Raw genomic sequence first — 12500 nt, 5'->3', positions numbered from 1 at the left:
AGACAGAGATGAGAAGGGGAGAGAGGCAGAAAAGAGAAGAGGAGGGAGATGGAGAAGATAAGAGGAGGGAGACAGAGAAGAGAAGAGGGAGGGGGAGGCAAAAAGAGGTTAGCGCAGCGCACGACAAGGTTAAGACGTAAAGTTAAGTGGCATAAAGGACTCCCAAGATTGCTTTATCGGTTTTAATACCTCGGCGACCGCGTATTCTTGGTAATCGTCTTAAAAGCCCCGGTGCCAGTTAGCCATAAAATTTCACTGGCGCGGCGGTAAAAAGGCCCCGGGAATACACACGAGCGGTGTGTATGCGTCTGAGCCCCTCCCCCCCCCTCTCTCTCTTTATCTCTCTCTCTCTCTCTCTCTCTCTCTCTCTCTCTCTCTCTCTCTCTCTCTCTCTCTCTCTCTCTCTCTCTCTCTCTCTTCTATAAAGATTTCCGCTTGTCCTTGTTTGACTTCTTGTCAAGCACTGTCCTCGTCTTTTTTGTTTCTTCTTTTACTCCTCCTCTTCTTCTTCTTCCCCTCCCTCCTCTTCGTCCTCCCCCTTCGCTCTTTCCTTCTCTTCCTCTTTTCTCCTCCTTCTCTTCTTCCTTCTTCTTCTTCCCTCCTCCTCCTCTCTTTTTCCTTCCTCTCTCCTCCTTCTCTTCCTTCCTCTCTCCTCCTTCTCTTCTTCCTCTTCTTCCTCCTCCTCCTCCTCTCCTTCCCTCTCCTCCTTCTCTTCCTCCCGCCCACCCGCCCTCAGCCCACCGTCTTGGTCAAGGAAGATGGGCGTCCTATCAACACCGCCTCAGTCAGGGCCACTCATTTGTCGTTCTCAAGCGCGGAGAATGAGCCATCTTGAGGCCCTTCCTCCTCCTCCTCCTTCCTCCTCCTTCTTCCTCCTCCTCGTTCTTCTCTTTCTCCTTCATTTGATTCTCCTCTTTCACCTGCTTCTCCTCTTCTACTCCTCCTCTTCTTGTCTAATCCTCCTCATCTTCTTCTTCTTCCTTCCTCCTGTCCTTTTCCCTCCTCCTCCTCCTCACCCTCTTCCTTCCTCATTTCTTCCTTCTTCCTCCCTCCCCCTCTCTCTCCTTCCTTCTTCCTCCCTGTCCTTCCCCTCCTTCCTTCCTCCTTCCTTCCCTCCCTCCTCCCTCCTCGTTCCCTCCTCCTTCCTTCCTCCCTCCTTCCTCCTTCCTACACGCATCCTTCAAGACGTTGCTTCACTTCCTTCCGCCACGAGTCCCTGGTCTTCACGCCCCGACTCCCCGCCCGCAGCACCTCTTCAGCAGCGCCCTTCTGAGGGCTCCTACCAAGGGCGTGAGACGAAATGTGGCTTGCATTATGCTGTTTTATGTTGCTTCTCGTGTTGTTTTTGTTTGTGTTATGATGTTGTTTGTGTGTGTGTGTTCTTCGTCTGTTTTTATGTTTGCTTTATTTTTATGCTGTTTAGGTTTGTGTATTTTTTTATTATGTGGTTTATGTTCGTATATTTTGTTATGTTTATGTTTGTATTATATTATGCTGTTTATGTTTGTGTTTTTCATGTTTGGAACATTCTGAGCTGCTTGTGTTCATGTTTTTTATGTTTATATTTTTTATGTTTAAAATAACTTATATTTTTTATGTCGATGTTATTTTAATCTTCGTTTCCGCTCCCTTTCGGCTATGTTTTTCATCATAAGTATTTGCGTATGCTCATCCTGCGCAAGTGCGTTTGTAAGTAAGTCGGAGCGATGAATTACAAGTAGGTATGCAAATGCAGAGTGTTGGACGAGCGTGTAAAAACCTCACTCGTCGGTGTGTGACCATATAGGAGGCCCCCACCCTCTCTGTCTGTCTGTCTGTCTGTCTGTCTGTCTGTCTGTCTGTCTGTCTGTCTGTCTGTCTGTCTGTCTGTCCTCTTGTGTCTGTCATGTCCGCCCTCTGTCTGTTTTAATTCTTTCCCTCTCCTCTTCTCCATTCCGCTCCTTGTTTTAATTTATCCCTCCTCGTCCTCGTCCATTCTCCCTCCTCCGGTAATTCTCCCTCCTCGTCCACATCCATCCCTTCCTCCTCCCTCTCTCTCCCTCCTCCTCCCTCCTTCTCCCCCTCCTCTTCCCTCTATCTCCCCCTCCTCCTACCTCTCTCTCCCTCCTCCATCTCCTCCTCCCTCCTTCTCCCCCTCCCCTCCCCCCCTCACTCCGTGCCTCGCCATTACCATGCCTCATGTCTTTATGGTTATGTCATTTTTATGGTAATTGTATGGAAGATTACCCGAGCATTTCTGGTTTATGTGTCAGCAGTCGTTAATGGCGCCATGCCGTGTGTTGTGAATATATACATATATATATAAATGTATGAATATGAATCCCACCCTTGGGACTCGCTCGCTCTCCTCGCCGCTCTCTCTGGCCGCTTCCTGTTCCTTCTTCCTCTCCGTTTTTCTTTCTTCTATTGCTTTTAGTTCTTCCTCTTCCTCTTCCTCTTGTTCTTGTTCTCCTTCTTCTTCTTCTTCTCCTCTTTTTTCTCGTCCTCTTTCTCCTCTTCTTCTCTCTCTTCTCCTTTCTTTCTTCTTTCTTTTTCTTCCTTCTTCCTCTCCCCTTTCTTCTTCCTCCTTCTCCTTATTCTTCCCCTCCTCCTGTCTCCCAGTTCTCTCCTCCTCCTTCTCCTTATTCTTCCCTCCCACCTCCCGTCCCCTTCCAGTTTCCCCCGTCCCCTGTCCCTATCTCCTTCCTCCTCTTTCCCCTCCTTCCTCCTTATCCTTCCCCCCTCCTCCCGTCCCCCCAGTGTTTCTCCCTCCTCTTCCCTTCCTTCCCTCATTCCCCCTTCCCTCCTCTTCCTCGCTGAAAGAGTCAACTCCCTCCCCCTTTCTCCTCCCCCTCTTCCCCTCTCTTCTCCCCTCCCCCTCCTCCTGACACGCCGAGCGGTTGAGAAGAAAAAAGGGCAGATCGAGCTATTTCAACGACCTTTAATGTTAATCTAATGACCTTTGCCGCGAATGTAATTATCAGATTATCAGGCGCGGGGATGTAATTACTATCAATTCCCCTCATCGACTATTCTTCCCCTTCCTCCCCTCCCCCCTCCCCCCACTCATCCCTTAATCCCCCTTACTCCTCCCCTTTCCCTCTCCCTCTCCTTACTTTTTTTTTCTGCTGTCCTTCTGTCCTGCAAGAGAAGGTGGAAGGGAGGGAGGGAGGGAGGAAGGGAAGAAGGGAGGGAGGGAGGGAGGAAGGGAAGAAGGGAGGGAGGGAGGAAAGGAGGGAGGGAGGGAGGGAGGGAGAGAGGGAGGGAAGAAGGGAGGGAGGGAGGGAGGAAGGGAAGAAGGAGGGAGGAAGGGAGGAAGGGTGGGAGGGAGAGAGGGAGGGAGGGAGGTAGAAGGAAAAAGGGGGAGGGAGGGAGGGAAACAGAGTAAAATAGAGGAATAAGGAGAGAGAGAAAGATAGGAATCAGCAAGAACGGGCGAGGATGGTACGCAGTGGGGAAAACGGGGAAAAATGGGGAAATGATGGCGAGGAGACACACCGAAATGAGGAAGAAGGAGGATGAGTGAATGAGGAAGAAGGAGGATGAGTGAATGAGGAAGAAGGAGGATGAGTACGAAGTGAGGGAAGAACGGAGGATGAGAATGGGGAAGAATAGAGGATACAGAGAATGAGGAAGGAGGAGGACAAGAGTTAGAATTAGAAGGAGGATGAGTTTGATCGACGAGGAACATAGGAGGTTGAGTGAATATGGGCATGAGGATGAGTGAATGAGGAAGGAGGAGGATGAGCGAATGAGGAAGAAGGAGGATGAGTGAATGAGGAAGAAGGAGGATGAGTGAATGAGGAAATGAGGTCGGAGGCGGAGACATGACGATGGAGATGAGTGGGTCTGAAGGTGATGAAATGAGGGCGAGGATGTCACCACCGCAAATTATGACGTGACGTGACGGTGCGCGAGCGAGGGAAGAGGAGAGAGAAAGAGAAAGATAAGAAGAGATAGAGGAGGCAGAAGATTAAGAAGGGAGGGAGAGACATGGAAGAAGGAGATGAAGCAGAAAAGGAAATAGAAAACGAAAGCGAAAGTAAAACTAAAAGAAAAGAAGAGAGAGAGAGAGAGAGAGAGAGAGAGAGAGAGAGAGAGAGAGAGAGAGAGAGAGAGAGAGAGAGAGAGAGAGAGAGAGAGAGAGAGAGAGAAAGAGAGAGAGACAGACAGAGAGAGAGACAGACAGAGAGACAGAGAGAGAAAGAGAGACAGACAGAGAGAGAAAGAGAGACAGACAGAAAGACACAGAGAAAGAGAGAGAGACAGACAGACAGACAGAGAGAGAATGACTGACAAATGAATCGCAAGCACCGACAATGCTGATGATGAAATATTTCCCCAAACTTAATTAAAAGTAAGGACAAAAACTGGAGTAAAATACGTGGCTGACAGATGTCACAACCCGACCGGAAAATGTGGTGATTAAAAGTGCCAAAAAGTGATGACAAATGTTGTTGCAATTTCGATGATAAGAGAGACAGAAAATTGAGTTCATAATCAAAAACAACAGTAAACACAAATAATAACATACAACAGATGTGCATTTGAGAAGAATGAAAGAATTATGCATATATATATATAATATAGGATGACAAAACACATCTATAAATAACAAAGTACTTACATTTCTAAATTTTGAGCGATGAAATACAGCCTCTAGGATGGGGCTTTTTTTCATTTACGAAAAGTGAAAAAATTTTCCTATCCACTTCAAAACAAAAACAAAAAAAGAAAACCAAAAAAAAAATCTAGCTGTACCTACCTAAAACACCTACTTATAAAATCAATAAAAAAGAGGACCATTAAATATACACATAGATTTATATATATAAATTTTAAAAAGCCACTTAGTGATTCAAATCTACTGAAATTACATGAATATACAAACCACAAGAAAACAAAAGCATTGACATTGCTCAAAGGCTTAATGAGGCGGCATTAATTATATCTAATTTAATCCTTCCTTTTTACCCACTCCTTCTCTCTCTCTCTCTCTCCTACGTCAGTCTACCTTCCCTTTCTTTCTCTTCTTCGTCTTTCTTCTTCTTCCCTCTTTATCATTACTATTCATCCTACCTATTCTCAAAGAAGAAGAAGAAAGAGCGGCCTACAACCTACCTGCTTCTCTCTGCCCTAAAACACCTACACAAACATACATAAATGTATAAATAATCATAACTCCAATAATAATAAACATAACAACAACAATAATCATAATAACAACAATAATAATAACCATAACAGCAATAACAATATCAATAATAACAATAATAATGATAATGATATGCCATAATAAAAATACAGATCTCTGCCGTCTGTTTCTGTTAACGGCTGACCTCCAACGAAGACGGGATACTAACCAAAATTCGTGGTAACTCGTTTCTCTGCTGCTGCAAGGCAATAGAACATATCTATAACCCTTCCGTGTCATGACTCGGTCCACATAGAACAAAGATATTATAACATTTTGTCTGAATTTTTTTCCCTCTCTTCTAAAAGGTTCTATCTCTATTTTTCTTAACTTTTTTTTTTTTTGGAAATTCTGGTCTAGATCTATCATTCTTATGGGTTCTGTTTTTTTGTTTTTACTTGTGTCAAATCATAATAACCATTTATTAAAGCCATAGCTATAAGTAGTTCAGAAGTTTTTTTTTATCTTATTCTATCCTCACAAGCTTTATCTCCTTATTCTTCTCCTCAGACGATAAGTAGAATAAGACCCCGTTTGTGCACCGGCTTAGAATTCCCAAAACTTCACAACTTCAGGAGGCAAAGAATTCGTTGATTGATCTCTTAAAATCTTGATCTCTTTAAATCCTTTCTTTCACTCTTACAATCTCGCTGCTAATCTCTTTTTATCATCCCAAGGTACATGGGCCAAGAGATGTGTGTGTCTATGTATGAGTCATACATCTCCATGACAATATATACATATATAGTCATGTACACATACACTTGTTAAGTACTGCTTAGCCAATGTCTCGTGAACAAAACTTAAAAAATAACGTTCTATGAAGTTTGGTGTATTCTCTGGCCCTTTCCTTTAATGCCTCTGATTCTCCTAAACTTTAAATCGACATTAATATTAAGAGAAATAATACTAACATCCTTATCTGATATGCTACTCTCAACCTTAATAGATAATCATTTAGTATCAGCTAGAGTGACTTGACTGCATTGTGACTACCTAAACAAATACAGATTCATTTTTTTTAGATACATAAAGAAGGAGAGACAGAAAAAAGCAAGATAATCAATAAACACTTCACTCTTGAAAAAAAAAACATACATGAACATACAAGTTATATGTGAACAACAATTCCTATGTAGGTCGGAACTGTAGTATTTTTAAAATCTAAAAAAAAACATCAATCTCTCTCTCTCTCTCTCTCGCTCTTTCATATCTCTCTTTATCTATTGCTTTCAAACATTATCTTCTATATCTACGAGCAGTTTCTATATTTAAATATATACAAACGACAGCCACTCACTCATTCACAAGCCTGTCTCTCCCTCACCCCACTCTCCCTCACTCCCCACCCTCACCCGCACTCTTTCTCCCTCTCCCCCCTTGCCCTCAATCACTCTTTTTTCTCTCCTTCCCCTCATCATCTCATTCATTCTTTCTTGGCCATCCTCTCTCGCCCTCATCCTTTCCTAATCACTCTATCAGCCATTCATTTTTTTTTAATTCCTCCATTTCTCCCTACCCTCTCTCTCTCTCTCTCTCTCTCTCTCTCTCTCTCTCTCTCTCTCTCTCTCTCTCTCTCTCTCTCTCTCTCTCACACACACACACACACACACACACACACACACACACACACACACACACACACACACACATTCATTCACTCATACACTCACTCAATTGCACATTCATTCACTCATTCACTCACATTCACTCACACTCACATTCACTCACCTACCTGCATCCTAATTCCTCTCACTCTCACCAAATACACACGCGGAAAAAAAACTATCATCTGGATGAACCTGCAGTCAGAGTTGCAACCGTGACACAAAGGCTGACTCCTCCCTTTGAACACCACACTTTCTGGATGTAATGAACACCCGAGTCTAGAGTGACGTGAGCAACAACTGTCATAACCAAGAGAGGCGAGATTTTAGCGTGAGTTTTGTTTGAGGGAACCATTAAGAAAAAAAAAATATATTGGGTAGGCTTGTCTCGCAGGGTCTGTGGCATGGCTCTCTGGGTTTGTTGTCTTGTTTGTGGTCGTTTTTTGTTTGTTTGTTTGTTAGCCTTTGGATCTGGATATTCTCTCTCTTTCTCTCTCTTTCTTTCTTTCTTTCTTATTTTCTTCTCTCTCTCTCTCTCTCACTCTCTCTCTATCTCTCTCTCTCTCTCTCTCTCTCTCTCTCCCTCTCTCTCTCTCTCTCTCTCTCTCTCCTTCATCTCTCTCTCTCTCTCTCTCTCTCTTTCCCTTCATTCTCTCTCTCTCTCTCTCTCTCTCTCTCTCTCTCTCTCTCTCTCTCTCTCTCTCTCTCTCTCTCTCTCTCTCTCCCTCTCTCTCTCTCTCTCTCTCTCTCTCTCAAAACCTGTCACGAAGAGTCACACCCACACACAGAACCGTCGGATACTGAGCCTTCCTTCCACGCCCATATTCCGAGACAGCGAAAAAGCGTGGGTGGGAATCGTGGCGTCACCGAAACCTATTTCTAACCTAACCTAACACTGGAGGAGTACAATGATCTCTCAACGGCGACACGGGCCTTCAACTTGCTCTCTATCTCTTTCTTTTGATGTCTCTTTCTCTTGTTCTTTCTCGTTTACTTTCTTTCTTTCACTCTCTCTCTCTCTCGGTCAGTCTCAGTCTCAGTCTCAGTCTCTCTCTCTCTCTCTCTCTCTCTCTCTCTCTTTCTTTCTATCTGCACCCACACACCTACCTCCAACCTACACTCACCCACTGTATACTCACTCCTAACACAATACTGTACCCCTTCCACACCCACATACACCCTATCACACACATTTACCCTCCCATTCACACAGCATCCACACACCCCATCTTCTCCCTCCCTCCCACACACACACCTACTCCCACTTCACCCTCCCCCACCACACACACACACCTAACCCCCCCCCCCTCTCTCTCCCCCAACACACAAATCTACTCCTCCCCTCCCCAACACATCCATACATACAAACACCCCCTCCTCCCCTCTCCTCCTCAGCACACGCTGACCCACACCCTCCCATTTCCAATACACACACACCACAATACCCCACTCCCACACAATACCTACCCTTCTCCTCTCCCCACCCTCCCTCTCCCCCAAACACACACACACACCCTTACTCCCTCCCTCCCTCTTCCTCTGCCCCCAAACACACACACACACCTACCCTCCCTCCCCTCTCCTCTCTCCCTCCCAAAACACACACACACCTACTCCCCTCCCTCCCCTCTCCCCACCGGCCCCTCCCCCTCTCCCCACCCCCAACACCCCCCCCCATACACACACACCTCTCCCGCACACAAACTTACCCCGATAATGGCGTTCAGTTCTGTCATGGTGACCTGCTTGGCTCTCTCGATGGCCGCTGCGACCTGTTGTTGGTGCTGCCCGTAAGGAGGCGGAGACCAGAAGGAGGCGAGGGGCGGTGGAGGGGGTGTTGAGGGCCGGGGGGGGGGGAGGAGGGGAAGGGAGAATGAATTAATTAGGATTCGAATGATCACGTGCTCGTCTCATTTTTTTTTTCTATTTTTATTTCTCTATTTTTCTCTCTATTTTTTCTTTTATTTTTAATTATCATTTTTTATATATGTTATATATTATACGTTTTCTATTGCAATGTTTTATTTATTTTTGCATCACCTGCCTATTTATTCTTGTTTCCTTTTATTACACTTTCTTCCTATACCATAACCACTATCATCACCATCATTATTATTATAATTATCATTATTATTGTTATTGTTACATCTTAGTTATTATAATTACAATAATTATTATCATTATCATTATTACTATTAACATTATCCTTATCCTTATTATTTAGCTATCTAACATTTCTTTAAAAAATGTTTAAAAAATAATTAAAAGTAAAAATACAAACCCAAGACATAACTACAAAATAAACCAATATATAGTTTATTAAACACATACACACACTCATCACCACCATTAACACCACAGTCATCACCACGGTCACCATCACACGTCATCATAACCATAGTTGTCATCACAGTCACCACTAAAATCATGAAAGTCATCACAAGTCATCAACACAGCTCTCAGTCATCACTAATTTCAGTCATCACTAAATTCATCAACAAGGTTACTCATCAGTCATAATCAAATCCATCAACACAGTTACTCATCACACTCATAACATACTCATCACAGCCATCCGACATCATCCTTCATCACACTCACCAGCAAAGTCACCAACACATCACCACAGTCATCACAAAAATCACCAGCACATTGATAACCAAAGCCACCACATGAGTCATCAACGCAGTCATCATTAGTCACCACCACAGTCATCACCAAAGTCACCACCAAAGTCACCACCACAGTCATCAACGCAGTCATCACCAAAGTCACCACCACAGACCAAACTCCAATTAAAGTGTCAGCTTCTGTAGTGCTCTGTTACCACTACTACAATTACTTATCTTTATCGTCATCATTATATTTGTAATTACATTAATCTTCCGTTTGATCATCATCTTCATCATTCTTTTCATAACAATAATCACAACCATTATTTAATTCATAATTGCCATTCTTATCATTATCATTATCTTAATCCTCATTATTATTACTATTACTACTATCTTAACCATTACTATTATTAACACCATCATTATCTTTATCATTATCATTATCACCATTATCATTATCACCATTATCATTATTTATTACCATTATCATCATTATCACCTTCATCATTATTTATTACCATTATCATTATTATTGTCATTATTACCATTATCATCATAATTATTATCATCACCATTATCATTATTCATCACCATTATTATTATCATTATAATCATTACCATTATCATTATTCTCATTATCAGCATAATCATTACCATCATTCTCATTATCATAAATATTAGTCACTATCACACACACACACAACCCCCATAACAACCCCAATGGCGCCTCCATTACGTATGATGAATAAATTATCTGCCGCTTAACCTAAAAACCTCAACGTACACTCAACAGAATACTCGTAACAATTTGCATCGCGGGAAAAAAGAGGTTGTGGGGGGGGGGGAGAGACGCGAATACTAGAACCAGCGCGAAACTCCACAATGGATTGAGATATCACGTTAAATTGACGTTCGGGGCATTTTTGGCGGAATTTTGGTTGTTTTTGGGCGAAATTTTGGTTGTTTTGGGGCGAAATTTTGACGGGAAAAGAGGAACACGTTGTTGGCGCGGTTTTCGATTGTAGAAATATGTCTGTAGGTACAGTCTTTTTTTCTTTCTTACTTTTTTTCTTTGACTGTCTTTGGTCTTCTTTGGAGTATGGTCTGATTTCATTCTCTCTCTCTCTCTCTCTCTCTCTCTCTCTCTCTCTCTCTCTCTCTCTCTCTCTCTCTCTCTTCTCTCTCTTCTTCTCTTCTTCTCCTCTCTTTCTCTCTCTCTCTCTCTCTCTCTCTCTCTCTCTCTCTCTCTCTCTACTCTCTCTCTCTCTCTCTCTCTCTCTCCCTCTCTCTCTCTCTCTCTCTCTCTCCCTCTCCTCTCTCCTCCCCTCTCCCTCTCCTCTCCCTCTTCCCTCTCCCTCCTTCTCCTCTCCCTCCTTCCCTCCTCTCTCTCCCATCCTCAAACACACACACAAAACAATCCTTAGCCTTAATCATCAATTGTGCAGTGTGACAGAGGAAGCAGGAGGAGGAGGAGGGTGGTAGGAAAAAGAGCGAAGAAACAAGAAGAGGAAAAAAAGGAGAAGAACAAGAAGAAGAAAAAGAAGAAGAAGAAGGAGGAGGAGGCCCCACGAGCAACAATGAAGGGGGAGAGCAGAGACGAGTAAAATCGGAGCGCAAACACGGCCACGCGGCGGAGGTCAGGGCGGCCACTTCACAAGCCGGTCGTAATATTAACATCGGGATACACACACGTGGCCACGCGCCCGGCCGGGTCGGTCGCTCTCGGCTTCTCATCATTTCTCTTCTTTTTCTTCTTCTTTCTCCTTCTTCTTCTTCTTCCAGATACCTTCTCTGCCCTTTTTCTTCCTCCTTATCCTTCTTCTTCTTCTCCTCCTTCTTCGCATTCTTCTCTTCCTCTTTCTCCTTCTTCTCCTTCGTCTTTCTCCTTCTTCTTTTCTTCCTCCTTTTTCTTCCCTTCCTCCTCTCCTTCTTCCTCTCCTTCTTCTTCTTCTTCTCCTTCTTCTTCTTCTTCTTCTTCTTCTTCTTCTTCTTCTCTTCCTTCTCCTTCTTTTTTTCCTTATTTAGTTCTTCTTCTTCTTCTTCTTCTTCTTCTTCTTCTTCTTCTTCTTCTTCCTTCTTCTTCCTTCTTCTCCTTCTTCCTTTCCTTCTTCCTTCCCTCCTTCTCTTTCCTTCCTTCTTTCTCTCCTCCTTCTTTTCCTTCGCCTCCCCCTTCTCCTTCTTCTCCTCCTTCTCCTTCTCCTTCTCCTTCTCCTTCTCCTCCTCCTCCTCCTCCTTCCTTTTTTCCTTTTTAGTGTGCGTTTTCTAGTTTCCTAAAGCAATTCGCACAACACGCATTATACGAAATTTTAGCTCTTCAGCTTCCTGCCATTCCTTCAAAAAAAAAAAGAGGGTCAAATTCCACGTGTTGAATATGTAATAAAAATGGCCCATTACGGCAAAGATGAAGAGAGGGAGGGAGGGAGGGAGGGAGGGAGGGAGGGAGGGAGGGAGGGAGGGAGGGAGTGTATAAGGGTATTTGCCAGAGGAGAGAGAGTGGAGGGAGGGAGGGAGGGAGGGAGGGAGGGGGGTGGTGGGTCGGGGAGGAATTATCTGAGAAGGCGGCTGGACAGAGCCGGAACATAAGAGCGGGGAAGGGGGAAGGGGGGGAAGGGAGGGGAGGAGGTAGGGGGAGATCTCTCATTTCACGCCCTCGATGTGTTTCAATATATAATTATACAACCGCACCAAAGCCTCAACAGCGAAGGGGTGGAGCGAGGGCGCGAATAAGAAAGCCCTTTTCTTTAACAAATGCCGGTTTGATTGAGTCTACAAACCCGCCAATGCTCTCCTGCCAAAATAACAAAAGATTTACCGCACTGAGGGCGCACCGTTTGGTTGCCGAAGAGGGAGGGGGGGGGAGAGAGAGGATAGAGAGAGGGGGGGAGGGAGAGAGAGAAGGGGAGAAGGCAGAGGGGGAGGAGGGGAGAAGGGGAGAAGGCAGAGGGGGAGGAGGGAGAAGGGGAGAGGGCAGAGGGGGAGGAGGGAGGAGGTAATTTCGTGAATATTTCAACAAGTTCGGCCATTTGCTCGTAACCCGAAACCGCACGCCATCTGCCAATCGCCCATTCACAAAATAACTAACAATAAAAGAAAGATCACTCGACC

General features: G+C 44.3%; 1 protein-coding gene across 10 annotated transcripts in view; it reads right to left on the bottom strand.

The window, feature by feature from the left end:
- Window positions 1-12500, bottom strand: part of LOC138865006 (TLE family member 5-like) — a 122160-nt gene that overhangs the window by 21887 nt on the left and 87773 nt on the right. For 3 of the 10 annotated variants that reach the window (XM_070133683.1, XM_070133680.1, XM_070133681.1), the window contains exons 7-8: window positions 8490-8564; window positions 5343-5372 (exon numbers count right to left, since the gene is read on the bottom strand). The exons of 1 other annotated variant lie outside the window; for it this stretch is intronic. In XM_070133683.1, coding sequence (XP_069989784.1) covers window positions 5343-5372; window positions 8490-8564 — 105 coding nt within the window. The remainder of the gene's footprint in view (window positions 1-5342; window positions 5373-8489; window positions 8565-12500) is intronic. 6 more of the 10 variants (XM_070133685.1, XM_070133682.1, XM_070133684.1 and 3 more) reach the window with 6 other exon arrangements.

Source organism: Penaeus vannamei, chromosome 19, assembly GCF_042767895.1.
Source record: "Penaeus vannamei isolate JL-2024 chromosome 19, ASM4276789v1, whole genome shotgun sequence".
Taxonomy (NCBI): domain Eukaryota; kingdom Metazoa; phylum Arthropoda; class Malacostraca; order Decapoda; family Penaeidae; genus Penaeus; species Penaeus vannamei.
This window is presented reverse-complemented; position numbering and strand designations above follow the sequence as displayed.